The sequence below is a fragment of the Colletotrichum destructivum genome, chromosome 7, assembly GCF_034447905.1.
Source record: "Colletotrichum destructivum chromosome 7, complete sequence".
Taxonomy (NCBI): Eukaryota; Fungi; Ascomycota; class Sordariomycetes; order Glomerellales; family Glomerellaceae; genus Colletotrichum; species Colletotrichum destructivum.
In genome coordinates this window covers 465426-490007 of record NC_085902.1, presented here as the reverse complement: position 1 = coordinate 490007, position 24582 = coordinate 465426, and the positions used below count along the sequence as shown (strand labels likewise).

The window sequence follows — 24582 nt, the reverse complement described above, 5'->3', positions numbered from 1 at the left end:
GTTGGGAAGGATGCTTGTCGCGTCCCAAGGGGGCAGGTCAGGGGCCTAAGGTTATCGCCTCTACCTATCTTCCTCCATACCTACCTACCTACCTAAGGTAGGTAGTCCAGGTAATCTCATAGTAGGTAGCTTCTAGGTGCTGTCGCGTCCTCTAGACCTGCCTACGTCAGCAGGATTCGTACCTCTCTCTGCCAGAGAGTCGAGGATCACTGTGCTTTTCTACCACGGCTGTTTCCTCCGAAACCCAATCATTGTGACACCCATTTGGATTCTTCTCATCTTTCCTTCAGCAGCCGCCGTTTCGACTGCTGTCACCTGATTCTCATCACATCCCGTCCGCCTGCCGTCCGCCCGCCGTCCGCCCCGCCAAAATGCGCGTGGCCAAGGAATTCACCCCCGAGGTGCTCCTCAGCGCCCCCCGCCGCGGCGCCGCTGTCCCGAGCCCGGACGGCACTCTCATCCTCTACACCCAGTCGACCCACAGCTTCGAGGACAAGAAGACGCTCAACGAGGTCCGCGTCATGCACGTCGAGACCGGCGCCTCCGACCAGCTCACCGACGACGGAAACGTCCACGATGCGCTGTGGGTGCCCGGGACCGCGAGCCATGTTATCTATCTAAAGTCGGGCAACAAAGGTACCACTCAGATCTGGATCGCCAATGCCGCCGACCTGGCCGATGAGCATTACGTCGCCGCCGAGTACGATGCGCCACTCAGCGCTCTCAAAGTCAAAGCACTCGCCGATGGCAGTGTTGCCTTTGTTGTTGCGGGATTGGTCGGTCCGGATGGCTCCCTGTTCAACGACGAGGCCGAGGAGAAGACGTCTACCGGCCGCATTTTTGACGACTACCATGTGAGGATTGTAAGTTGCACCCGCTGCTCGCCACTTGCCTGGAGGTCGACGGAACCTGACTGACACCATGTGCCAGTGGAACACGCTTTATAAGTCGCACAAGCACGCCCTCTGGTACTCGACCCTCGTCAATGCCCACGGCAAATGGGGGGTCGCAGGGGAACTGCAGAACGCGATCAAGGACACCCGCCTCGAGGCCCCCTGGGGCATGTACGATGTGGCCGATCCGGCCGCCAGCTTCGACATCAGCGAAAAGGGCATCGCCTTCATCGCCGAGGACACAGGTCTCTCGCCAGAACAGGTCGGCATCTCACACGTCTACTACGTTCCCCTCCGCTCCTTTGCTGCCGCCGCCGACGTCAAGCCGCGGCCCATCGTCATGGGAATCTCCGAGTCAAAGGCTTACTATACCAACGTGCGCTGCTCACCCGACGGCTCCAAGATCGCCTTTTTGCATGCGTCCTACAGCACCTTCGCCGACGCCAGGCTATACATCGGGTATACCGCCTCTTTTGGCGCGTACGATGTGCACAAGATGGTCTTTGGCAAAGGCCCACGTCTGCCTCCGCGGGGCTTCGAGTTTGCGGGAAGCTCGGACGCCATCTTTTTGTTAACCGAGGACTGCGGACGGGTCAAGTTGTCGCATCTTGAGCTGAGGCACGGCGCCGAGGCGTCGCCACTCGTGCAGACTGGCGTTGTCACGGCTGTTTACCCCCTAAAGGAGGGCAGTCATGACAAGATTCTCGTGACGAGCAACAGCATCGTGGACAGCAGCTTGTGGCAGGTCATAGATGTCTCGCTGAACACGGCACCAACGGTGGTCTCGTCGGCCACGAGACACGGCGCCAAGTACGGATTGTCCCATAGCATGATTTCCGAGTTTTGGTACGAAGGTGCAGATGACGCCGTCGTCCACTCCTTCATCATCAAGCCAACCAACTTTGACAAGACGAAGAAGTACCCCTGGGTTCTCTTGCCTCACGGCGGGCCGGAGGCCTCTTGGTTGGACTCGTGGTCAACCAGGGTAAGCCGGTCCATCTTCCACCCCTCGCTCTCCTTCTGACTGACTCGTGCCTCCCGCAGTGGAACATGGCCCTTTGGGCCCAAAAGGGCTACGTCCTCATCGCCCCCAACATCGCCGGCAGCACCGGATACGGCTCCGACTTCACGGCCCGCATCTACCGGTCCTGGGGCGGCGCGCCGTACCAAGACCTCGTCGCACTGATGGACCACCTCCAACAGGTTCCCTACCTCGACCACGCTCGGGCCATCGTCGCCGGCGCCTCGTACGGCGGTTACATGATCTCGTGGATGATGGGCCACGACCTAATCCGCCGCTTCTCCTGCGCCATCTGGCACGACGGCATCTTCAACCTCCCCGCCTTTATGATCCAGAGCGACCTCGTTGACGGTGGGCCCGACTTTGGCGGCCCGCCTTTTATCTGGAGAAACGCCGAGGAGCTCGAGAGGTGGAACCCGGCGCGGCCGGAGCTCCTCCGGAACTGGAGGCACGCGCCGCCGACGCTCGTGATCCACAGCGAGAAGGACTACAGGTGTCCCATAACGGAGGGCATCGCCGCGTTCAACACGCTGCAGTGCCAGGGGGTCAAGAGCCGTTTTCTGACGTTTAGTGACGAATGTCACTGGGTGCTGAACCCGGAGAACTCGATCCTCTGGCACCAGACTGTCTTTGACTGGATGGCCAGGTACGCTGGAGAGACAACCGTTGTGAGGAGAGACTGAGTGTCTCGTTTCGAGACGTAAAAGTGATGGCTTGCCTATTCTGTCTTTTGAGCATCGCAGATCTACTCGGGCCTTGTCAACCCGCCACAGGATGTGGGAGACGAAAATGCCACGAAAAACAATTCATTTGGGCTCGTTCAATCAGCCATATCGTCTGGTGTCTGTTCCCTTTCTCATTAAGGAGTGCTCTAGTAAATGGCTTTTGATCCGGGAACAAATAAGCCCGAAACCCCATTTCATCAGTTCGGACCTTCAAATCCCCGTGCCAAACCTCTAAAGTGGATATGCCCCCCAATCATCCATGGATGATGGACCGACATTCAAACCTCCGTGCTACCCCGGTGCCCTCATTCTGCCAAAACCGGGATACACACGGGTCTCTGATTCGACCACTCCTGAAATCCATGCGGGCGGTGTTGTGCCCGAGAGCGCCTTGCAATGCCGATCGGCTGTTTACACAGCGAGTCGTCGTGGGAAGCTCCTCAAAATGCGGGGTGTCCGGAGGGAGACGACGACCCGGTCAACCGCTGCCTTGGCGCCCGGTGAGCGGAGAGGGCACATCGTGTGTTTTGTGGTTCCTCTTCATGTGTGTGTATATAAACGTCTTCCGATACCGATCGTACATGAGCTCGAAACAAGCACCACTCAAGAGGTTCTTCCGTATATTAGTTTTGACCTTGTGAGCAGTACATACCTAGCCAAAGATGGCTCTACTCCGGCATGAGCTCAGCAGCGGCTGGACATTTAAACAAGAGGGCGATACCTCCGAGACCTCGTGGCTCCCCGTGCCCAAAATCCCCAGCCAAGTCCACGTGGACCTCCTGGCCAACGACAAGTGAGCCAGACAGTCCGCGCAATACACCCATCAGGCGTCGAGACGACTAACAACCCGTGTGGGGGTAAAAGGATACCCGACCCGTTTCTTGACATGAACGAACTCGCCGTGCAATGGGTCGCGGAAAAGACATGGGTCTACCGCGCGTCCTTCGCAACTCCGGCGGGTTTCTCGGACGCCCCCGGCAGCGTGACGGACCTCGTCTTCGAGGGCCTGGATACTTTCGCCAAGGTCACCCTCAACGGGACCGAGATCCTCAGGTCGGACAACATGTTCCTTTCGCACCGCGTCGGGGTCTCGAGACTCCTGAAGCGTGGCGACGGCGGCGAGAACGTCCTGGAGATCGTCTTCGACTCGGCGCTGCTCCGTGGCAGGCAGCTCCTAGAGGAGCACGCGCACGAGCACCGGTTCATCGCACGCCAGACGGAGCCGGGTCGGATTCCCGTGCGCAAGGCGCAGTACCACTGGGGCTGGGACTGGGGCCCAATTTTGGTCACGGCCGGCGTCTGGAAGCCCGTGTTCCTGGAGCACTACGTCGCTCGTCTGGAGGATGTCTGGGTAAGGAGCGAGGTTGACGCGGATCTGAAGTTGGCGTCCGGCCAGGTTATTGTCAATACTGCGGGCTCCGGCGCGGCCAAGGTATCTGTAAAGTTCACCCTCGACGACGAAGTCGTCTTCGAAAGGGACCTGCACGTGGCCGAGGACGGAACAGCTCAGACGGACTTCCGTCTTGAGAACCCCAAGCTCTGGTACCCCCTGAACACCGGCCCCCAGACCCTCTACACCATCACGGCTACCCTTCACGACCCTTCCGGCACGCCCCTCGCCTGTCAGACCAAAAGGACGGGCTTCCGCCGCGCCGAGCTAATCCAAGAACCCGACGCCCTCGGAAAGTCCTTCTACTTCCGCATCAACAACGTCGACGTCTTCGCCGGCGGCTCTTGCTGGATTCCAGCCGACAGCTTCCACGCCTCCATCGAGCCCGCGCGCTACCGCGCCTGGGCGGGGCTCATGGCCGCCTCGAACCAGAACATGCTGCGCATCTGGGGCGGCGGCGTGTACGAGGCCGACGCGCTCATGGACGCGTGCGACGAGCTGGGCGTCATGGTGTGGCACGACTTCTGCTTCGCCTGCGGCAGCTACCCGGCGTATCCTTCGTTCCTGGCGAGCGTTGAGCAGGAGGCGCGTCAGAACCTGAGGCGGCTGAGGGGGCACCCGAGCATCGTCATCTGGGCGGGCAACAACGAGGACTACCAGGTGCAGGAGAAGTACCAGCTCGAGTACAGGTTCGACGAGGACAAGGACCCGCAGTCGTGGCTCGGGTCGAGCTTCCCAGCGAGGTACCTGTACGAGAATCTGCTGCCAAAGATCGTCGAGCAGGAGAGCCCGCACACGGTGTACCACCCGAGTAGCCCCTGGGGCGATGGGAAGCCCACGGCTGACCCGACAGTCGGCGATATTCACCAATGGAACAGTGAGTCTATTACCTACCATTCATCACGTTCGTCTCGAGAGGATAAAAGGGGGGAAAGCTGACGCTGTCCATCCCAGTCTGGCACGGCGCCATGAACAAATACCAAGACGCCCACCTCCTGACCGGCCGCTTCGTCTCCGAATTCGGCATGGAGGGCTACCCGCACCTCTCCACGACGACCGCCATGCTCACCAGCCCTTCTCAGCACCGGCCCGGCTCCATGACCCTCGACTTCCGCAACAAGGCCTACGACCACGAGCACCGCATGATGACCTACATCGCCGAGAACCTCCCCATCGCCTACGACCTGCCCCGCTTCACCCACCTCACCCAGCTGATGCAGGCCGAGGCCATGTCCTTCACCTATAAGGCCTGGCGCCGCGACTGGGGCAGCGGCAGCGGCAGCGGCACCGGGGCAGCTAGGGGTTGCGGCGGCGCGCTGGTGTGGCAGCTCAACGACTGCTGGCCGACGGTGAGCTGGGCTGTCGTGGACTACTGGCTCGTGCCGAAGCCGGCGTTCTACGCTATCGCGAGGGCGCTGAGGACGCTCGACGTCGGCGTGCGGCGGCGCGTCGACGAGTGGACAAAGTGCCACGCCGACCCGACGCTCGGGGCTGGGCCTGCCGCCGATTTTGAGGTCTGGGTCGCGAGTGGGCGCGCCGACGCCGTCGAGGGAGACCTGGTGGTGCGGTTCATCTCCATCGGGATGGGGAGCGAGGTGAGGGGGCGGATCGAGAAGAGGGTCGTGGCGGAGGCGAACGCGACGACGGACGTCGTGGAGAAGCAGACCGTCGGCGGCGACTCTGTGGGGAGGGACACGAGCGTGCCGTTTCGTCCGGAGGAGGACGACCCGTTCGTCATCCACGTGACGCTGGCCGTGGACGGGGTGGTCGTGGCCGAGGACACGGCGTGGCCGCAGCCGCTGAAGTATCTCGAGTTCTCGGACCGCGGGGTGAGGGTACGCTCTGCGGGAGAGGGCCGGTTGGTTGTCTCTGCGGAGAAGCCGGTGAAGGGGTTCGTGATCCAGGAGGAGCGGGGGATGAAGCTGAGCGACAACGGGTTCGACGTCGTGCCGGGCGAGGAGAGGGTCGTGTATGTGGATGGCATCGATGTCGAGAAGCTGAGGTGGACGTACCTGGGGGCACCAGAGGCGTCGCTGGGGCTGTCTGGCTAGATAGAGCTTGTTTACTTGCGTCTGTGTGCGGTGTAGATCGTCACTTATACAAGATTTGGGAATGCGACTCTTGGTTCATACTGGGGTTTCATTCTTCATTACGGCGTGAGATTACAACTATGGAGACAATTTCCCTTCCTCTTCAGTCTTCTGCGAAGGAGCGGCTATGGCCATCAAGACCACGACGATCAGATAATGTCACCGCCGAAACCGCCACCGAAACCGCCGCCGAAGCCGCCCGGGCCTCCGAACGGGTTTCCTCTTCCTCGTCCGCCGCCGCCGTGCCGCGGCAGGCCTCCCGGGCCAATAGGGTCCCACCGAGCTCCCGGGGGTGCTTGCGGATCATGCTCACCACCCTGGCCGCCCTGGCCGCCGAAAAGGGGGTCGTCAAATGTTGGATGCATTCCACCTCCGCCCCCAGGACGAGGCAAGCCACCGCCGCCGATAAAGTGAGGTCGAAGGGGGTCGTGGGGTCCCAGACCGGGCGGGTTCAGGTCATCGTGGCCAATGTTGTAGGGAGATCGACCGGGGATGCCCAGGGGTCTGGGTGGTCGGTTGATCTCGTACTCGTCCTCGAAATCGGGCGGAGGGAAGTCCCCAGCGGGGATGGGTCGCCTTGGAGGTTGGGCGAGAGGGTCGTTGATAGGGTACGGTCGGGCTGGATCAGGGAGGTCACCAGGCATCGGCCGTCCGGGACGACCGGCTTGAGCGCGTCCTTCACGTTGTGCGCCCTCGGCGGCGTCCCGGTCGTCGGGGGACTCTTCATAACCTTCGATTTGCAGCTTCGGGATAAGCTTCTGGACGATGCTGGTTTTAAACTGGTCGATGAGCTTTTCAAGTGCGGACTCGGATACAAATGCATCCTTGAGCTTCTGGACCAGGTCACTCCTGTCCTCGGTGCCGTCTTCAGCAAGTGTGATACGCAGGGGCAGCTTGGAGTTATTGACAAAGTCCTTTGTCGTGATCTCGAATCTGTGGATGACGTCGTGGCCAACGGCGAGCCCGCTAATCTCGACTTTGCCGCCCACTTTACTGGTGCGGATGATGGAGGTCATTGAGGATTGCTTGTGGGCGTATACGAAACGGAGGGAGCCGTAGCCAGCGTTCCACGAGGCGGGTAGTCGCGGGGCGAGACTCTGAACCTCTTCCTCTGCGGCGAGCGTTAGATGGGGGGCAGGGTTAATGGTGTTTGTAGACGTACCTATTCTCTTCTCCTCGTCGAAGCCGATGAGGCGGAACTTGAGAGACGCCATGCACGCATGAGTGAGAAGGGCGGGCAGCTCATAGCCACTGCTGATGTCAGAGGTGGTATCGCCTTTGGGGTGCGTCGGCAGTGCATCTGCCATTAGCTGCAGTATGGACTGCGGGGTGAGTGGATTCGCCATCGTGAGGTTTAGTTGGAGTGATAAGTTGAGGTTGGACGTGTGGTTGAAGAGATGAAGTCTTTGAGAATGTGCCTGTGAAGAGACGCAAGGCTTTAAGTAGGCAGCGACTGAGGCTTAGAGAGTGTCGGGCTTCGTCCTCTGGTGTTAGGTTGGGCTGGACGACATGGAAGTGGTGGGATTGGAAGTGAGATGTGGAAAAAAACGGGGGAACGAGCTAAGCTCTGCGGACTGGCTGGCGGTAGCTGTGGACAGGGTCGCATGGTGGCGTCACAGACTGGCTGCCTTCAGCCCTATATGTGGATATGCCCCGCTCTCTGTGCCCAATTGTGGGTTGTCAGCCAGCCGCGTCCGAGCTGACCCATGCTTACAAGCACGTGATGAAGCATGTGACTTGGCGTAGAAGTCGCATCTGGGTTCGTCGCGCGTGTCTTTCTCGGTCATATCCTCCATCTCTTCCCTAGCCGCTCGACAGTTCAAGATCCATTTACTCACAGCAACGGCTCTGATACGCTGTTCAAAAGCGCCGCCCTTGTCAGCTCCCTCCAGTTTGAACCGCTTCTTCAACTTGACGAGTCCATCGCTACTCTGCCCACCATGTCTTCCACTTCAGATGCACCCTCTGCCCCTCCGGTGTCCATCCCACGCCCGCAGGCAAACACTATCTTGACATCCTTCACATCGTTCCTCACCCTGACTGTACACACTATACTGTACCACAGACGCCTCTATCCGCAGCAGACCTTTCTTATGACAAAAGCCCACAACCTTCCAGTTCCCCAGTCCCGCCATCCAGTTCTCTGCGATTGGATCAACTCAGCCGTCGCTGCGATTCAAGATCAGCTTGCTATCGGCGCAGCCTCCAAAGTCTGCGTCGTCATTCACGCCCATGAGACGATGGCTGTCATCGAGAGATGGGTTTTCGATGTCACCAACTTCCCGGCCTGGGCTACAGGCAAGGGCAAGGAGAAGATTGGTATGGGACAGAGGTTCCAGCGAAGGGAGGAAGACGACGATGATGGGTCTGTAAACTGGGTTGACGTGAACGAGGCGTATCGTGGTGCTCTGAGACGTCTCGCGTACGCTGCGGAAATGAAGGGACCTCTGCCAGAGGGATGCACGTTCACCATGGCCGTTGAGCTCAGGGACGAGGCGCCGGCGCCAATAGGGGTAGGCATTACGTCTTTATTCCCGCACTGATTCGGCTGATTGCTGACACATGTGGTTTAGCACCCGCAACCTTGGATTCCTTCCGAGCCTTCGCTCCAACCCGCCTCAAGGACAAATCCAGTACCGGGCGTGGGCATAGGTGGCGCCTCCACCACGCCGCTGCGCTCCGTCGAGGCCGGCCCTCTCTTCTTCGAATGCTGGATCGAGGAAAGCAAGCCGGCGTCCTCGCCTCATTCTACCCAAGACTCGTACTTCTCTTGAATCACATGTGCAGCTTGCGCGCAATCGTTTCGGCACCATCACCCTATGATCCCCAAGCTCCAATGTCAATGTCGTTTGCACGCCCCGCAAATAAGACGAGGACTGCTCGTCAAGGGCTCTCAACCATCGCCAACTTGCGGCTTCAGATGAGATGAATCTAGTCTGGGTACTGATGACTGCTCGAGATCGCACAACAGAAGAGGATATAGAAACAAAAGTGTAAGCCGATTCTAGTCGGGTACCCCTGCGTGTGTCTCTCGGCCCATGTTGCTCATTCTTGAATGCGCAGGAATCATCAAAGATTGCCAAAGTTCAGCTCTGGCAAAGGCCGGGCTTGAGAGGACTACCTTACCTTACTACGAGCACGGCAACCAGGATTCGCACCGGCAGAATCTTGGAAAACGTCCAAGGCCAGTAGTTTGCACAGTATCGTTGCGTTCACAACGGACCTATACTACTGGCCCGCCAGATTTCCTCACGACTGCATCCGGGTACGAGGATTGAGGAAGTGGCTAATTGTCTGGACTTTTTGTTGCAGATTTGCACTACAGAAAGACATTCTGTCGTTTCGGTGGTAATGCAGAAGGTGCGGGGGGGGGGGGGGGGGGGGGGGGGGATGAAGGTTTTACGTATTCGTTTTGTCGCTTCGTCTTCCTCTTGTGTGTTCTGCCGACCATCGGGTATTCACCGATCAGGTATGCGCCACCTACCATATCTAGTGTTTGTCCGCGGCGAATTCACGGCACTCTCATTCGCGACACTTGTTTTTAGTCACCGAAGCCGGCACACGAGGCATCTGCGGAGGATCGCCGGTACTTGTGTGGTTTTACCTCATGTCGGCGGGGGTATCACGTCTTCTCCCCGGTCAATGTCGCAACATTGCCGCTCCAGGTTGGGGAAGCGTAGGCCGGCATAAGTTGCAGCGGCGGGCATGTTCCGACTTACATTGATAAGATATTGGATTCATACACGTATCGCATCAGTTTGTAGGAGAAGTCGAATTCCACCCCCCTCATTCAATCACTCTCAGCTTGCTAGCATGCTCCACCACCAGGCGCCACCGCGCGGAGCACGTCTTCGACTCCCGCGCTGATACCATTAAGTAGGATCCTTGAACCAATGTCGAAGAGGACTTCGACCAAACGCAACAATCCCATATAAGTACTCCTTCAATGGCCGACCCCAAGCCTGGTTTCTCTGGATGCCACGTGGAAGTCTCAGACATAGCCTAGCCCCTTACTTGTGTCAATCATTGTAGCGTTGAGCCTTGTACGAATATCGTTCGCTGCAGTATGGGTGTTCAGGCTACAAATCCCATACAGGTCGCGGCTGTTGCTTCGGCGACTCGAGACGGTGCCTCTGATGACAAATTGCCCGGTTCCGACGGCGGGCTCTCCCCTGTCATCAGCAACCCGAAAGATGATATCGATCCGAAGGAAGAGAGAGCTTTCGTAGGTCATCATAATGCGCCTACTTTATGATTTGGTGGTCTGACCGAATGGGTAGTTATGGCGCCTCGACTTGTTCTTCTTGTCGATTGGGTTCTTGGGATACATGTTCAAGTATGTAGACGCACATCAACTGGTGATCAAAGTTTGGAAAGCTGACGGTGCATCTCAGGTATATCGACCAGACCAACATCGTATGTGACATGACGCCACCGATATGCCGTCGCGACTAACACGAATTTTCTTAGAACAACGCGTATGTCTCGGGAATGAAAGAGGATCTGGATTTGTATGGGAATGAGCTCAACTACTTCACAACCTTCTTCAAGTAAGTTATGTTCATTTCACCACCACTTTGGTGCCGGCGCGTGTCTCTGAGCAAGTATTTGTGGAACAGCATCGGGTATATGATCATGCTCTATCCTTCATGCATCATCATCTCGCACTTTGGCCCTTCGACATGGTTGCCGGCCTGCGAGGTCAGTAATCCCCATCGGCAGGCTTCCTTCAATGTAGACTGAAAACGTGGGCAGCTTATCTGGGGCGTTCTCACTTGCTGCCTCTCGGTCGTAACGAGTGCTAAGCAGGTACGTCTTTCTATAGTAACCCGATTCTCCTCGTGGAGCGACGAGGTGGTTGCCATTTACTAACGGCTGACCAGGTCTACGGCCTCCGCTTCCTGATTGGATTCTTCGAAGGCACTGCTTGGCCGGGATACTTCACTCTCATCAGCCAGTGGTACATGCCTCACGAGGTTGCCCTGCGCATGAGCATCTACAACATCGCGCAACCAGCCGGCGCCATGCTTTCCGGTGCAATGCAGGGTGCTCTTTCAACCAACTTCGAGGGTCTGCATGGTCGGGCTGGCTGGAGATGGGCTTTCATCATCAATGTGAGCCAAAAAGCCGTGCATACTTGGACCAATGCCATTTGAGACTGACGAGCGACTATCAATAGGGCATCTGTACCATCGCCGTCGCGATTGCTGCTTTCTTTATCCTCCCTGGCTACGTAAGCTCTAATTGATTCTGTGCACACCTTGAAGTCCCTTCGAGTTCGAAGCTGACCCAGCACAACAGCCTGAACGACCAAACCCTCTCGCCAAGTTCTATATGAAGCCTAGGCACATCGAGATCGCCTTGGCTCGTGCACGTCGGGTCGGCCGCAAGCCGCAGATTGGCATCACGCCGAAGTCATTTCTGCGATGCTTCACTTTCTGGCAGCTGTGGGTGTTTGCTAGTGAGTTCCTACAATCCAAAACCATGTGCTCGGTAGTTTTCTGACAGTACCTCGCAGTTGCGTGGCCCATTGGTGGCAACTTCACCCCAGCCAGCTACTTTAATCTGTGGCTCAAGTCTCTTAAGAATCCCGACGGTTCAGTCAGATAGTGAGTTTCATTCATATACTTTCAGGTCGCTAGCCGGAAAACAGGATGCTAACCGTGTCGAAAGCTCTGTGGCCATGCTCAACTACCTGCCGATCATTGGACAGGCTGTCCAGCTTGTGGCAGAGTTGCTGTTCAGCGGTTTCAGTGACTATTTTGGCGTCCGGCTGCCGTTTCTGCTTCTTCATTCCGTAAGTTCGCACAAACGACTCATCACTACGGATGCTTGAAGACTGACAATGCGCTGGACAGGCCATCAATATCACCTCTCACATCATCCTCATCGTACGACCCAGCAACGAGCAGGCCTATATGGCCGGTTGGTACATGAACTATATGGGAGCGTAGGTCATCCCTATTCAAACAGTTGTTCCAGATCGACTGTTCTAACCAGTCTCAGTGTCTCCATGATGCTGCTCTGCTCTTGGGCATCGGCACACCTCCAAGGCGAGCCCGAAGTGCGGACCGTGCTCTTCGCGAGCGGTACCACCCTAGCGTATCTCATGAGCGCCTTCATCCCAATCGCTGCCTTCCCGGCGTCCGAAGCCCCTAACTGGCGCATCGGATCCAAGCTCTACCTTGGGTTCGCGCTCGTATCTAGTGTGATGTTCGTCGGGATCCACTTTGCCTTCAAGTGGGAAGAGAAGAGAAAGGCGAGGAACGCTGTCAAGGATGTATCAACCGAGGAGCCGGATAACGCAGATGCGGGCGTCAAGTCGGCAGTGGAGGAGCCGGACATCACGTCGCTAGGGAAGTTTCAGGATAGGGCCCAGTAAAATCCTTGGGCGAGATACCTATTTGATACTGGTCGTGGTGGGATCGCCCTTGGATGCTACAGGTCAGCATTGGGCGTGCGATTGGGCTGAACTGCAAGTAGAATGTCAAGGAAGCACAGTCCTTGATGTATGTAGAATCACAAACGCAGTTCGTTGATGTTGTTTGTTATTTCTGCTAGAAAGAGTTCTGTGCGGTCGCCATTCCTTGAAGAAATATCAACCGATGATATTCAGATCAACAGATACATAACCAGATCATAAGGAAGTCACATTGTTCTTTTTGTTTGTCCAGTAGCAGGAAAAACTCTCAGGGGGGGGCCTTGTAAGACTACTGACAGTTTGAGTCAACAATGTATATAGGCAATGATACGAGGGTGAGCTTGACGATCTTGTGTAGATCCCAGACTGTGTTACGGTCTTAATGAAAGCATTTAGGCAAGATTTCTGTAGAAGACTGATCCCTCCTCACAGAAAAAGAATCTACCAATTCCTTTGCTGCAACGACAACCCGTCCCATCATTCCCCCCCGCCCTCACGCTGCGGATGGGAGGAGAAGTAGTCAATCTCACTCCCAGGAATCACCTCCACGATCCTCGAATGATCTCGACCCCGACCCTCGAAATACTCTCTGATGTCGTACTGCCTCGCGGGCCTACTCCGGAACTGCTCCCACCTGTTCCTGGAAGTCTGCTGCTGAGGCCGGGGGCGGTGCTGTTGCTTTCCCACGGTGGCGGCGTCGCTCCTCGGACGGCCGTGCTGGCTCTCGCTGGGACTGCCATCCCTCCGTCTGGGCACGTCCATGCCCCTGCGGCTCTTCCGGTTGTCGGTATCGCTGCTCTCACTGGAAGACGAGCCCTCTTCTGCGTGCCTTGCGCACCAATCGCAATGTGGACTTTGCACGGGGACGGGGCTTTTCCTCACAGAAACCGGACTCCTCACCGGGGCAGGGCTCCTTCGGACAGGCCCCTGGGCCCAGCTCGTCCGTCTCCTGGCCGCCCCGCCTCCACCGCCGCCTCCTGGGGGACGCCGCGGATGCACGTCGATAATCTGGGGAGGCCCGTCACTCTGGAATATTTGTTTGACCATAATCCGGATATAAGTGACCTCCCGCTCCGTCCGCCGCGCCATGATCCGCCCGACCTCATCCGACAACCTCCTCACGTCGTCCTTGACCTGCCACCAAATGAACCGGTGCGCAAAGTCGCACTTGTACAGCGCACTCCAGTCCGCAAAGCTGCCCGACTCGCCGTGTCTCTCAAAGTCAGTGCGGACCTTTTCGTCGAGGTCGCCCTCAACCCAGGCCGCGCCGTTGTGGATGGCCTCGGCGCGGTGCCCGCTGGCGACGAGGAACGGCCGCTCAATGTCCTTGAAGGTGCGCCAGAGGTCGCGCAGAGTGATGTAGTGAAGAGGAAGTGTCTGCTCGGCGTAGGAAAGCGCTCTGCGGGCCTCGCGGTTGGCGAGCTTTCCGCCGATGTTTACGATGCGGTGGCGGAGTTTGCCCTGGGCGCGGATCTCCTTGGTCTGGTGGCGCAGGGCCTCGCGCTCTTCACATAGCTGCTGTCGGAGGTTTCCCAATGAGTCTCGGATGTCGGTGGGAGCGGACCGGATGGTGGTGACAAAGTTGGCGTATAAGGCGATCAAGTTGAGGACTGTCAGACCGAAGGAGAGGATCCCCGTGATGAAGGAGACCCAGTTCAGTGAGTTCGGAACTTCGGCGGTCATTGGGAACGACAAAGACCATCAACGGCGCCTTTGCAACTTGTAAATTTTCATTTAAAAGTCTCTGAGGGGTGCTCTTCTGGTATTAAGCTTCCATGACGAGGACCGGCCTGTGGTTTCGTGTAAGTCCTCACGTGGTAGCTAGCGTCTCCCATCAGCGCTATTCTCGTTAGCCTTGAGGAGCTTAGATGCTTGTATAGTGCTGCCAGTTGTCAAGGATCGCGAACCAAGGAACAACTAACGCTACACAGCGTATATTTTGGCTTCGATTTAGGTTCCCTTTGTGAGCTTTGATTCGCAAAATGTGCAAGGATGCTTCGAGGCGGGTAGGCGATATCCAACCGCCGCGGCATAACCTGTTCGCCACAGCAAGGCGGCTGAAGTAGTTTGAAGCACTGGGCATGTGTATGCTTGCAGTAGACAAGCAAATCAGACATTACACTGACGTAGATAAACCCAGCCATTTTAATTGACGCGGTGGTTCGGATTTCCGTAGTCACTCGAGAATGAGGGGGGTCGGCGAGCAGCATGCCACATGCTAGGCGTATCAATCTGGCAATTCCTTGAACAGTCCATGAGACCTTGGATGATGTAGTACTCAGTCCCATGTCAAACTTGCAACACTGATGACCAGGCGAATGAAGATGCGGACGATCCGGAGGCAATGAAATGCTGTTGCAGCGCCCTAAACGACAATACCAACACGAAGGAGATAGGAGCTGAGAGGAAGGCTTAGAGAAACTCGCCTGTAACCATATTCATTCTACCGCAGTCCATGACACAAATTCAAAAGGGCTGATTAATAATGAACACACCCATGAAAAAGATCCAATAGAAAAAATTTGGCCAAGGACACTGATGTGTTCGTCTCGTGAACTTGAGGGGGTTGGAGGGTCGGGATGATGAGGTCGGAAGCTCGAATGAAGCTCGTCCCCCACCAGCCAGCCACTCGACCGGGATTGCTAGCTCCATCATCCTTATCGATAAGCCCGACCAACGTCTTTCCCGCCGTGGGGTAAACCTCGACTCACCGAGCGCATCCAAAAATTTAACGGTACATCCAAAGTCACGGTCAAACCCTCGAGGAGTCACGATATCTCACCACGCACGTCCAGTCTCCTACGCACTCACACAAACATAATGTCCGCCCCGATGGCAACAATGGACCCCGACGAGTCCTTCGACCCGGACCCCGTCATCGCCTCCTACGACGTCTTCTTCAACCCGTCTCTCCCGCAGGGCCGCAAGCTCTGGGTCCTCCAGCAGCCCAACCGCACCGACCCGCGCCAGCCCACCCCGACCGAGATGCGCCTCAAGGCCCGCTCCGGCATGGTCGAGGTCGACGTGCCTCTCGACTACACCCAGTCCTACGACCGCGAGAAGGGCATGAAATGGGGCCGCCAGCTCAAGGCCAGCCTCGAGTCCAAGAACGGCGGCACACACGGCCTGTCCGGCGGCTTCGGCGTCGGCGCGCCCCCGCCCCGGCCCAAGAGGCGCGGCGACCCTGACCTCGACGACGAGCTGTACCTCGAGTGGCCCGAGGCCGTACGTCAGGACAAGGTCTTGAGAACTCAGACCCTCGGCGGCCAGTGTCCTGACCATAAGGAGGTTCAGTACATGATTGGCGTCTTCCAAGGCAGTATGTCCTATCCTCACCTCCTCTCACCACTCCCCCTACCCCCGGCCTGCTAACAGTAACCTTTCTGCCAGAGGACCTCCACCTCACACCCGTCTCGAACCTCGTCCACCTCCGCCCCCAGCTCCATCACGTCGACGCCGTGGCCCAGCAAGAACGCAACGCTTCCGCCGCCGCGGCCAAGGAATCCGCCGCGGCAGCGGGCGCCGGCCCCGGAGGCGCGGCCGCTGGCGCGGCGCAGGGCTCCTCCTCGGCGGCCGCGCGCGCCATCCACATGACCATCAAGACGACGCCCGACGGCGCAGCCGCCAAGAGCGAGACCATGGCCGACCGCCTCCGTGCCGTGCAGATGGAGAACTGGCGCAGGCTCAAGTACACGGACGAGAACGACGAGGCCGCCTGGGACATCTACCAGGAGAGCCTCATCATGCGCGGCCCCGGCGACGTCGCCAGGCCGCAGCCGCAGCAGTTCGACGACGACGACGATGAGGAAAAGAAGAAGGCCGCGCTCGAGGGCGCCGAGGCGCTCGAGTCGAAGCCTGTGGTGGACTTGGCAGACCAGGTTGCGAGGTTGGAGACCAAATGGGGCGACGATGAGCTGCTGGAGGCCGTCAGTGGCATCAAGAAGCCGAAGCCCATGTCAAAGGCAGACTTAGAAGCCGAGGCCGCCGCCGCCGCCGCTGCCGAAGAGGAGGCGCGGAAGATGAAGCCCAAGGCGCGGGGCGCGGTGGCTGCACGACGTGGAGGCAAGGCCAGAGCGGCGCCTGCGCAAACTGCTTCCAGCATGGACCTGACATGATTATTCGTCTCCATAAAACATCAGTATTTGATTTGCATAGCTTAGGCGTTTGCGGCGGCATGATAGACAAACCGGATTCTTTCAAGCAAGAATGGGACGACTCAAGTTTCGTTTCGACTCTGAACTTCAAATGCAGATTTCTTTTTTTGGGTTGCTCTAACTAGCAAGACTGGTCGCAACGCACCGCCGATACTGACATGGCGGCGCCATCTCAAAAAGAGGCGTGTCTTCAATGTACACGAGATATCGTTTTGCGCATATCACCTTGGGACAAGCTACCCCCTTCCGCAGGTGGAAACCTCCATAGAAGCTGCAGCCCCAGTACTACAGCCTATGCAGCGGCTCCCGTGCCCTCAAAAAATCACGGGCCATGCGAAACGAGCAAGTTCGTCGTATCCCAAGCGTCCAACGCATACTATAAATCAATTCTGGTGCGGCCTGCGTCACGTTTGGCGCAACGAACGCCCTCATCGCAAACTTCAAATCCCTTACTGAAGCAAATCAACATCCAGGCCAATCGAGTGCATGAAAAGGTTGACAGTGGCCAACCGCGTCGTGGCCATGGCGCCCGGAAGCGTCTTTGCATGAGCGACGGTATCAAGCACGCGGTCCTTGACAGCAAGAACCAGGCGCTGCTGTTGTTCGGGGTTGGCACTGACACCAACGGCCGCGAGAAGCTGCCAAACGACAACGTCTTCTCCCGTGTTGACGCTGCCGGGGAAGATGTGGTGAAGAGTGGGCTCAAGCTTGTTGAAGAACATATCGAAGGTTTGTTCCCTACAGAAACATATCAGTATAGGCCAGTGCCCAAAGGAACTTGTTTGCACAAAGCTTACCATTCGGCCCACAGCTGAGGAGAGCCTCCACCACCTTGCTTCAGGAGCTCGGCTCGGCTCAGAATCAGAGTCAACATCGAGCAGCCCACGCGAGTCTTGGCGATGAGGTCAATGTTCAACTTGGTGCTGATAAGACCAAGGACACCCGTCACAATATCAAGCTCCGTCTCGTTGAAGTAGGCAAACAGGCTCGGCATGACAGCGGCAGAGAAAAGTTCAATGCTCTCGCGCATAGCAGCGTTAAGACTGACCTCGCCGTCAGTAGTCTGGGCGCCGTAGACAACATCCAGCTGGTCAAGGTGAATAATGATCATGGTCAGGATCGTGGTGCGCTGCTCGAAGCTGATGTGTCGGAAGACGCGAGGGATGGCCTTCTTGCCCTTGGGGAACGACAGGAACGCGATAAAAGGGTGAATGGTGGTGGCACCAATGGGCTCGTGAACCTTTAGGTCGTTCCAGAGCTGGGCATTGAGCCCCTGGGCCGTCTCCAACCATGCCTGGTGCTTCACATGGAACTCCTCGTCGTTGCCATTGGCGGGCGGGGGAGGAAGGAAACGGGCGTGGTCTTCCATCTTCATGATGGTGTTATAGACCTTCTCAATGTTTCGCAGGATGGCCTTACGGTCCAGCCCGTTCGAGCCGCCTTGTCGCTTGCCATTACCAGGCCGGTTAGCATCTCCGCTGCTTTCGGTTCGCTTGATATTAAGAAGAGGCTTTGGCGTCTTGGCGTTGCTGAAGGAGATCTTTCCAAGACTGCCAGCGATGACCAACTGAGGGTTCTTGGGCTTGTTCTTGGCAGCCTCGACAGCACGCTGAACCTGCTGCTCCATTCGCTGGACATGGTTCTCGGCAGCCCGGCCCTGTCTCCTCATGTTACCCTGACGGCTTCCAGTTTGGAAGAGGTAGGTCTGAGCGAAATTGTTCAGGGGCTGATTGGGGTTCTGGCGCTGACCACCGCGAATCTGGCTTAGCACCTGGTAATAGAAATCTTCGGTCAGAGAGTCGTCATTGGTCTGATCGATCGGGTTACCAGTGGCCGAAACCAGTTGCTGCAACTGGATACGAGTCACAAAGTTCTTGTCCTGAGGCGTCATGAGGCCATTGTCCTTGGACAAGAGCCAAATCTTGTGGTTGCGCTTGGCACGCTTGGTTTCTTGGTCAAGGTAGGCGGCCTTCTCGTCCTCGGAAAGGTGAGCGAGGTGCGGCGGCGGCTGCTGCGGCTGCTGCTGAGCAACCTGAGGAACACGGCCCATGGAGCCTTGTGATCGATGCGCTTGATGACCATGAGCTTGGTGATGGCCGTGAGGCGGCTGGCTATGAGCACCGATCCGAGCGGCATCACCCGAAAGCCTGTTGGGATTCTGCAAGATCTGGGTTGGCTGCGTAGGCGGGGCGTGAGGGTGGGGAGGTTGAGCAAGCGGGCTGGGGGTGTTTTGAATGGGCGGCGTGGGTTTGGAGATGGATTGGGGTCGTTGAAGAATGGTGACAGGGTGCGCATGGCCGTGGTGCTGAGGAGCCTGACCCGCGTGCTGCTGCTGATGCTCGGAACCCTGGAAGGATTGTTGCTGAACAGCCTCCGGTCGACCATAGCCGTAGTCAGGCCGCTCGGCCGGGTAGCCTTGAACGCCAGGCACAGACTCGGAAAGAGCGGGCTGGGCAGTTCGTTGAGTAGCCTGCTCTCGCATTGCCTTTTCCACCTCCTCCAGACTCATCACCTTGCGGCTAGCAGAGGCGGCTTGCGGCTGCGGGGAAGGCTCGGGAAAGGCGGGCTTCTTGGAAGGCATGCCCCAAAGTGATGCGTCGACGTGGAGATCGGGAATAGGCTCTGCCTCTTGGTACTTCTCATAGCCGGTGCGGACAGGCCTGGGAGCCTGCTGGCTTTGATAGTAGTAGTTCGGCGGAGGCTGGTGTTGCGGCTGAGGCTGCTGAGGCTGCTGTTGGTAGTGCTGTTGCGGCTGGACCGGCGCAGGTGCGGGAACTGACTTCGCCGACGGGACCTGGCGACTGTAGCGGACTTGTTCCTCTTCGATGGCATCCGACACCTTGGCTGTTTGGCCGAAGAAGTCGAAGTCCTTGCCGACGGGGGCGGAAGAGATAGTTTCGTTACCACCACCTCCAAAAGTGTCGTCGTTGAAGGCATCGCCGCTTTCCTCGAGCTGATCGCCTAGGCCATCGTACGTGTCGTCGAACTCGACGGCATCGTCATCTTCGATATTGCCGCGAGAAAGGCCGGCGAACGGGTCATGGGCCTGGGAGAAGCCCGGCGCCGCCGTGTTGTGGCTCGGGCGCGTGGGGTCGAAACCGAAGAAGGACATGGTGTTGGTAAGTTGGTCCGTCAAATAGTTTGACGAGGGAGGAGATAGCTGTATACTAGGTTGTGGTCAGCATTTGATGTCGAAAATCTAACAGAGAATGAGGCAAATAGATGCTGAGGAAGAGATCTAGGCCAGAGGAGGCAGGACAGGTCAGGTGTGGGAGAGAAAGACCAAAGTCCAAAGTCCAAAGTCCAAGATGGCGAGAGCAGCCTGATTAGGTAGAGAAAGGGCAAGAGACCCTATTCCCTGGTGCTCTCGCCTAGTGCAAATGACTATGGCGAGGAAACAACCCACCCGCCGGCTCCCGCCTTTGAATGTTGGGTGCAGATGGGAAATTGTCGTGGAGTACAGGGCACGACAGGCTGCTCTCCAAGGCCCCTCTAAGGACTGATGGGATTGTGAGGGTGATGCGACTTACCACTAAGAGAATGAGAGATCGGTGGCCTTAAGTAGAGCAGCTCCCAAAACTATCATGATGTCGTCAAAGACAATTTCCAAAGGGTGGGAGTAAAGCAACAAGGCATAAACAGGAGATTATAGCCAGTCTGCTTAGTATATCAACATCCAGGGGAAACAGTTCCACCAAAGCACAAGGTTGAACACAATGCGCCAGGTGTGGTATGGTGCAGCGAAAAGAAACAAAAGAGTCGCGTCGCTTGGGGTTGGGATGCAATGGCCAAAGTGGTGATGCACTATTCGCATCCTTGGGCTTGGGGGAGGGACTGAGGCTTGAGAGCCTTGGAGACCCCACTTCCAGGTGATATCCGGACCAATGGGCCAGCTGAGATGGCCGAGCTACCGGGACCTGAGTCACGTGATGCAGTTAGTCACACCGGCTCCCTTGGACAGCCCCTCTCATCATCGTGGCCTGAATTTGGCCCGCCGAATGTGGATAGAGGGGTTTTGCAGGGTTTCCATTTCCGCTGCGTCGCAAGCAACGCATCTCTGGTGATGTAATTGAAGCTTCTCAAACAATCTGCCAACTGTGCAGCTTTTGTTCTGTTCGGTCTGGTTACACGCTAACTCTCAGAGCCATGATCACTTGAAAAAGGAGTTTTGCTGATTGCTTTCTCATTTTCGATTCTCCCCAAGACGAGTTCTCTATGCACACACCTTCCTACCTTGTAAATAGAATCATAAATCATTGAGGTTTGTTGCAGAGAGCCCTACGGCGTCAGTTCCGTGCGAGCCTCTTTGCATCGCATCGCCAGAATTTCAGTTGTACCTTCTCAACTGATATTTCGGATGACAGCCGCATGACACACGAAGTCGACGGAAGACTGCTTGCGCACAGCATCTCACGATGACTCGGTGGCCTCGCACAGGCTAAAGCAAGCCCAAGCAAAAAAGCACGCGACTGCCCTGGACATGAGCCTTCAGAACCGTCCATCGAAATGGGTTCACCTCAAACCCAGTCCGAATAAGTTGGCCAGGATCTACTGTATCGCCTGCAGTCTGACGGGTTCATCCCGCTTGCGAGCGCTGTGGCTGGCTGCTTTGGAATGCTCGATGTACCAGATAAGGCACCTGTTTCTGGAATCGACGCCGCGGACACGAGAGCTCGAGGACCCAAGCGCTCAGTGCACCAAGACGGTGGGTGTCATGGTCTTTCGGACAGTAACAGCGCACTTCTGGCAGCGGACAGTTTGACAGCCAAGTCTCGAATTAAAAAGACGGGGCTCAGCATGGACTGCTAAGACAGCAAATGCGCAAAACTTTACATATATTGTTTGCGGACTGACAAGTCGGTTTCGGGCGAGGCGAGTTGGACTGGACTCTCTCGGCGCACGAGCCTTTGCGGTAAGTACCACGGCGATCAGTTGTCACTGGGTGAGTGTACTCCGTGCCTTGGGATAATGGACCCTCGGGCGGGATACGAGCGGCGAGTGGAAGGCTTGAAAGCCACAGGAGGCCAACAGAAACCGCCAATCTGACCTTATTGACAGGTGTCCCGTTGGAAGGAGCAGGACATCTGCCATTAAGACGACTCGACGCTATTGAAGGCTACTTTTCTCCTTGCGGGACAGAAGTGCAATCCTCAATTGCCATGGATTCTGCGTATGGGTGAAAATGCCACAGAACATCTGGCCAATCTATGCGAGACCGCCAGATCTGTCAGGGGTCACTAAGACGTACAAGGGGTTGGCTTGCGCTGAAACGGAAAGGCAGAAGCAACGATGTCGGTGTCTTGCTCCCCTCCACAACTCCCCGGGGACTGCCTTAGCCCAAGAACTGGGAACGGATACGTGGCAGCTACCCAGGTATGTGCGGCGACAAGAGGTACGTGGAGGATACTTAGTTATCAGAATAATGCCATGCCCGCATCCATGTCGCCGCTTCCGCCTCTCCAGCTTGCGTGCTCTTCAGTCGTAAGCTTGCCGGCATCGTGCATCAGACCGGCGCTCTATTTTTTCCCACCACCAACTGGTTCCTGTATGCGTGCTGAGTGAGATATATCCTGAAGGCTATCGGAATGATTTGCGTCCAGTCGGCTCTTGGTTTTGGCGTAAAATGGGAAGGAACCCACTCTACCTAATAATCTATGGAACATTGAGTTCAATCCCTGAAGCACCTGCCGACTTTATAGGTAGGTACCTACCTGAGCGGTGGTTTGCCTGTTGGATCAAGGTACCCTTTCCCAAAGAAACACATGGCAGAGAATACTCCGGCTCGCCGGAGGCCGTCCTGAGTCGCAGGGCTCAAAGCTTCCGGGTTTAGGCCAGCTTTCGCCCCACCCCCTTTCTTCCGTCGCGGTACGGTACTTGCTGGCTAGCGCTCCCTCTCTTTCTCGGGGGTGGGCGCACCACGCTCGCTGCATTCGTACCCCCCGAACCCTGTGAAAGTCCATCAGGTCTCCCGGAACCAGTAGTCGCTAGCGCGCCTGCTGCATGTCCAGCACCTCTGGACATTTTCCCTCGAAGCCATCTTTCTGTATTTCTTCCTGCGTCCCTCGCGCTCTTTTGACATTCTGACTATCCGTCCTCGTTCATCTCGGGGGGACAACGTCACACTTTCCCACCTTTACTTCAACCCCCTTTCCCTTCCTGACTAGAGCTCCCATCGTCGACCTGGTTATATCGGTCAAGATGGCGACGGGCTCCGCACGATATGTGCGATACATTCTTTTCGCCTTCTTCGTAAGTTGACATCCCGCCGATCCCCTTGTTTGCGCACCGTGGCTAGCTTCGACCCCGTGGGCGGTGCTGTATCTCTCGCATACCAGCGACCCCTATTGTCTTTTATCGTTTCATCGCGTGCTTCGACAGTCTGCTGACATTTCTATCATCCGCGCAGGGCCTCGCCGTTTTTTACTTCATCTCCCATTCCAGCTACGAGGGTGTAAGGCTCCAAGATGGCACATTCACGAAGCCGGGCGCTCCCACCAACGGCCAGCAGCAACAGCAGCAGCAGCAGGGAGAAAACAAGGATGCCGAGAAGCCAAAGCAAGCACCTCAATCCGATGCAAACCGTCCCAAGGTCGGCGAGGCCTACAACCCGAAGGACTGGCCTATGCCCTTGACCCCAAACGAACCTGGCTGGGACGAGCTATCCGGCATCGCACCCGGCCCGCGCATGAATGCTACCTTCGTCACCCTCGCCCGCAACTCTGACGTCTGGGACATTGCCCGCTCCATTCGTCAGGTTGAGGACCGCTTTAACCGCCGCTACAACTACGACTGGGTTTTCCTGAACGACAAGCCTTTTGATGCCACCTTCAAGAAGGTCACTACCTCGCTTGTCTCGGGCAAGACAATCTACGGCGAGATCCCCAAGAAGGATTGGTCTTTCCCCGAGTGGATTGACCAGGAAAAGGCTCGCAAGGTTCGCGAGGACATGGCTCAGCGCAAGATCATCTACGGCGACTCTGTGAGCTACCGCCACATGTGCCGTTTCGAGTCTGGCTTCTTCTTCCGTCAGCCCGCCATGATGAACTACGACTACTACTGGCGCGTCGAGCCCTCCATCGAGCTCTTCTGCGATATTCACTACGATCCCTTCCGCTTCATGAAAGAGAACAACAAGAAGTACAGCTTCGTCCTGAGCTTGTACGAGTACGTCGAGACCATTCCGACGCTCTGGGACAGCACCAAGAAGTTCATGAAGAACCACCCTGAGCACATTGCGGAGGGCAACTCCATGGGCTTCCTGAGTGATGACGGCGGTGATACCTATAACCACTGCCATTTCGTAAGTTAACGAGAATTGTGTCATGAATGTCGTATGCTGACCCTCCACCAGTGGTCCAACTTCGAAGTTGGCGACCTGAACTGGCTCCGCTCTCAACAGTACATCGACTATTTCGAGTCCCTCGACCAGGACGGCGGTTTCTTCTACGAGCGATGGGGCGACGCTCCCGTGCACTCGATTGCTGCCAGTCTTATGCTGCCCAAGGACCAGATTCACTTCTTCAACGACATTGCCTACTACCACGTTCCCTTCACTCATTGTCCCACTGGGGAGAAGGTCCGACTTGACAGGCGCTGCCACTGCAATCCCAAGGACAATTTTGACTGGAAGGGCTACTCTTGTAAGTCGACCTGCTCCGCTTCAAGCCAAAGACAAACCACTGACACGCTGCAGGCACGAGTCGTTACTTCGAAATCAACGGTTTGGACAAGCCCGAAGGGTACGAGAACCAGCAGGATTAAGTTCATCACGGTGCGCGGTAAAAGTGAGCATGTATCAACAAATGTCAAATGAGGCCTTGGTTAAGGCCGCCGATTGAGTTTACCTGCATCGATGAGAGGCATCGGGCAGCTTGGGCAACGGAATTTG

At 57.0% G+C, this 24582-nt stretch overlaps 9 protein-coding genes across 9 annotated transcripts; 6 read left to right on the top strand and 3 right to left on the bottom strand.

The window, feature by feature from the left end:
• Positions 1 to 261: 261 nt before the first annotated feature.
• CDEST_10682 (Putative peptidase S9, prolyl oligopeptidase, catalytic domain, six-bladed beta-propeller, TolB) lies at positions 262 to 2770 on the top strand. Its single transcript, XM_062926838.1, has 3 exons — positions 262 to 863; positions 931 to 1878; positions 1938 to 2770. The coding sequence occupies exons 1-3, from the start codon at positions 372 to 374 to the stop codon at positions 2595 to 2597; spliced, it is 2100 nt and encodes a 699-aa protein (XP_062782889.1). The 5' UTR covers positions 262 to 371; the 3' UTR covers positions 2598 to 2770.
• Positions 2771 to 3073: 303 nt separating this feature from the next.
• CDEST_10681 (Putative glycoside hydrolase, family 2, immunoglobulin-like beta-sandwich) lies at positions 3074 to 6081 on the top strand. Its single transcript, XM_062926837.1, has 3 exons — positions 3074 to 3432; positions 3504 to 4906; positions 4984 to 6081. Exons 1-3 carry the CDS (start codon positions 3302 to 3304, stop codon positions 6078 to 6080), a joined length of 2631 nt encoding a protein of 876 aa, XP_062782888.1. The 5' UTR covers positions 3074 to 3301; the 3' UTR covers position 6081.
• Position 6082: 1 nt separating this feature from the next.
• CDEST_10680 (Putative PI31 proteasome regulator, proteasome inhibitor PI31) lies at positions 6083 to 7654 on the bottom strand. Its single transcript, XM_062926836.1, has 2 exons — positions 7282 to 7654; positions 6083 to 7230 (listed from the first exon to the last, which is right to left on the bottom strand). Exons 1-2 carry the CDS (start codon positions 7463 to 7465, stop codon positions 6269 to 6271), a joined length of 1146 nt encoding a protein of 381 aa, XP_062782887.1. The 5' UTR covers positions 7466 to 7654; the 3' UTR covers positions 6083 to 6268.
• A 113-nt stretch (positions 7655 to 7767) lies between these two features.
• Positions 7768 to 9474, top strand: CDEST_10679 (Putative HORMA domain-containing protein; the record flags this gene model as incomplete). The annotated part of the gene is made up of 4 exons (XM_062926835.1): positions 7768 to 7798; positions 7869 to 8632; positions 8693 to 9112; positions 9183 to 9474. 3 exons carry the CDS (start codon positions 7768 to 7770, stop codon positions 8891 to 8893), a joined length of 996 nt encoding a protein of 331 aa, XP_062782886.1. The 3' UTR covers positions 8894 to 9112; positions 9183 to 9474.
• Positions 9475 to 9511: 37 nt separating this feature from the next.
• On the top strand, positions 9512 to 12639 carry CDEST_10678 (Putative major facilitator superfamily, MFS transporter superfamily). The gene is made up of 13 exons (XM_062926834.1): positions 9512 to 10344; positions 10400 to 10455; positions 10514 to 10535; positions 10590 to 10669; positions 10739 to 10820; positions 10875 to 10928; positions 11003 to 11233; positions 11299 to 11352; positions 11421 to 11580; positions 11638 to 11728; positions 11793 to 11916; positions 11978 to 12069; positions 12126 to 12639. Exons 1-13 carry the CDS (start codon positions 10186 to 10188, stop codon positions 12499 to 12501), a joined length of 1581 nt encoding a protein of 526 aa, XP_062782885.1. The 5' UTR covers positions 9512 to 10185; the 3' UTR covers positions 12502 to 12639.
• A 367-nt stretch (positions 12640 to 13006) lies between these two features.
• Positions 13007 to 15122, bottom strand: CDEST_10677 (uncharacterized protein). Its single transcript, XM_062926833.1, has one exon. The coding sequence runs from the start codon at positions 14221 to 14223 to the stop codon at positions 13018 to 13020; it is 1206 nt and encodes a 401-aa protein (XP_062782884.1). The 5' UTR covers positions 14224 to 15122; the 3' UTR covers positions 13007 to 13017.
• Positions 15123 to 15267: 145 nt separating this feature from the next.
• CDEST_10676 (Putative DNA-directed RNA polymerase III subunit Rpc5) lies at positions 15268 to 16690 on the top strand. Its single transcript, XM_062926832.1, has 2 exons — positions 15268 to 15859; positions 15931 to 16690. Exons 1-2 carry the CDS (start codon positions 15361 to 15363, stop codon positions 16653 to 16655), a joined length of 1224 nt encoding a protein of 407 aa, XP_062782883.1. The 5' UTR covers positions 15268 to 15360; the 3' UTR covers positions 16656 to 16690.
• A 1-nt stretch (position 16691) lies between these two features.
• Positions 16692 to 20971, bottom strand: CDEST_10675 (Putative mRNA decay factor PAT1 domain-containing protein). Its single transcript, XM_062926831.1, has 3 exons — positions 20225 to 20971; positions 17492 to 19861; positions 16692 to 17432 (listed from the first exon to the last, which is right to left on the bottom strand). Exons 2-3 carry the CDS (start codon positions 19804 to 19806, stop codon positions 17144 to 17146), a joined length of 2604 nt encoding a protein of 867 aa, XP_062782882.1. The 5' UTR covers positions 19807 to 19861; positions 20225 to 20971; the 3' UTR covers positions 16692 to 17143.
• Positions 20972 to 22758: 1787 nt separating this feature from the next.
• Positions 22759 to 24581, top strand: CDEST_10674 (Putative glycosyl transferase, family 15, nucleotide-diphospho-sugar transferase). Its single transcript, XM_062926830.1, has 4 exons — positions 22759 to 22943; positions 23101 to 23994; positions 24046 to 24334; positions 24388 to 24581. Exons 1-4 carry the CDS (start codon positions 22893 to 22895, stop codon positions 24453 to 24455), a joined length of 1302 nt encoding a protein of 433 aa, XP_062782881.1. The 5' UTR covers positions 22759 to 22892; the 3' UTR covers positions 24456 to 24581.
• Position 24582: the final 1 nt, after the last annotated feature.

Bases quoted from the DNA above. Each gene is read 5' to 3' on its own strand.
- CDEST_10682 (XM_062926838.1), top strand. From the start codon at position 372: ATGCGCGTGGCCAAGGAATTCACCCCCGAGGTGCTCCTCAGCGCCCCC. The intron at 864-930 runs GTAAGTTGCACC...ACCATGTGCCAG, and splicing joins ACGACTACCATGTGAGGATT to TGGAACACGCTTTATAAGTC. The intron at 1,879-1,937 runs GTAAGCCGGTCC...TGCCTCCCGCAG, and splicing joins TGGACTCGTGGTCAACCAGG to TGGAACATGGCCCTTTGGGC.
- CDEST_10681 (XM_062926837.1), top strand. From the start codon at position 3,302: ATGGCTCTACTCCGGCATGAGCTCAGCAGCGGCTGGACATTTAAACAA. The intron at 3,433-3,503 runs GTGAGCCAGACA...TGGGGGTAAAAG, and splicing joins GACCTCCTGGCCAACGACAA to GATACCCGACCCGTTTCTTG. The intron at 4,907-4,983 runs GTGAGTCTATTA...TGTCCATCCCAG, and splicing joins CGATATTCACCAATGGAACA to TCTGGCACGGCGCCATGAAC.
- CDEST_10680 (XM_062926836.1), bottom strand. From the start codon at position 7,465: ATGGCGAATCCACTCACCCCGCAGTCCATACTGCAGCTAATGGCAGAT. The intron at 7,231-7,281 runs GTACGTCTACAA...CGCTCGCCGCAG, and splicing joins CGACGAGGAGAAGAGAATAG to AGGAAGAGGTTCAGAGTCTC.
- CDEST_10678 (XM_062926834.1), top strand. From the start codon at position 10,186: ATGGGTGTTCAGGCTACAAATCCCATACAGGTCGCGGCTGTTGCTTCG. The intron at 10,345-10,399 runs GTAGGTCATCAT...CCGAATGGGTAG, and splicing joins CGAAGGAAGAGAGAGCTTTC to TTATGGCGCCTCGACTTGTT. The intron at 12,070-12,125 runs GTAGGTCATCCC...AACCAGTCTCAG, and splicing joins TACATGAACTATATGGGAGC to TGTCTCCATGATGCTGCTCT.
- CDEST_10677 (XM_062926833.1), bottom strand. From the start codon at position 14,223: ATGACCGCCGAAGTTCCGAACTCACTGAACTGGGTCTCCTTCATCACG.
- CDEST_10676 (XM_062926832.1), top strand. From the start codon at position 15,361: ATGTCCGCCCCGATGGCAACAATGGACCCCGACGAGTCCTTCGACCCG. The intron at 15,860-15,930 runs GTATGTCCTATC...CCTTTCTGCCAG, and splicing joins GATTGGCGTCTTCCAAGGCA to AGGACCTCCACCTCACACCC.
- CDEST_10675 (XM_062926831.1), bottom strand. From the start codon at position 19,806: ATGTCCTTCTTCGGTTTCGACCCCACGCGCCCGAGCCACAACACGGCG. The intron at 17,433-17,491 runs GTAAGCTTTGTG...ATGTTTCTGTAG, and splicing joins CCTCAGCTGTGGGCCGAATG to GGAACAAACCTTCGATATGT.
- CDEST_10674 (XM_062926830.1), top strand. From the start codon at position 22,893: ATGGCGACGGGCTCCGCACGATATGTGCGATACATTCTTTTCGCCTTC. The intron at 23,995-24,045 runs GTAAGTTAACGA...ACCCTCCACCAG, and splicing joins CCTATAACCACTGCCATTTC to TGGTCCAACTTCGAAGTTGG. The intron at 24,335-24,387 runs GTAAGTCGACCT...GACACGCTGCAG, and splicing joins TGACTGGAAGGGCTACTCTT to GCACGAGTCGTTACTTCGAA.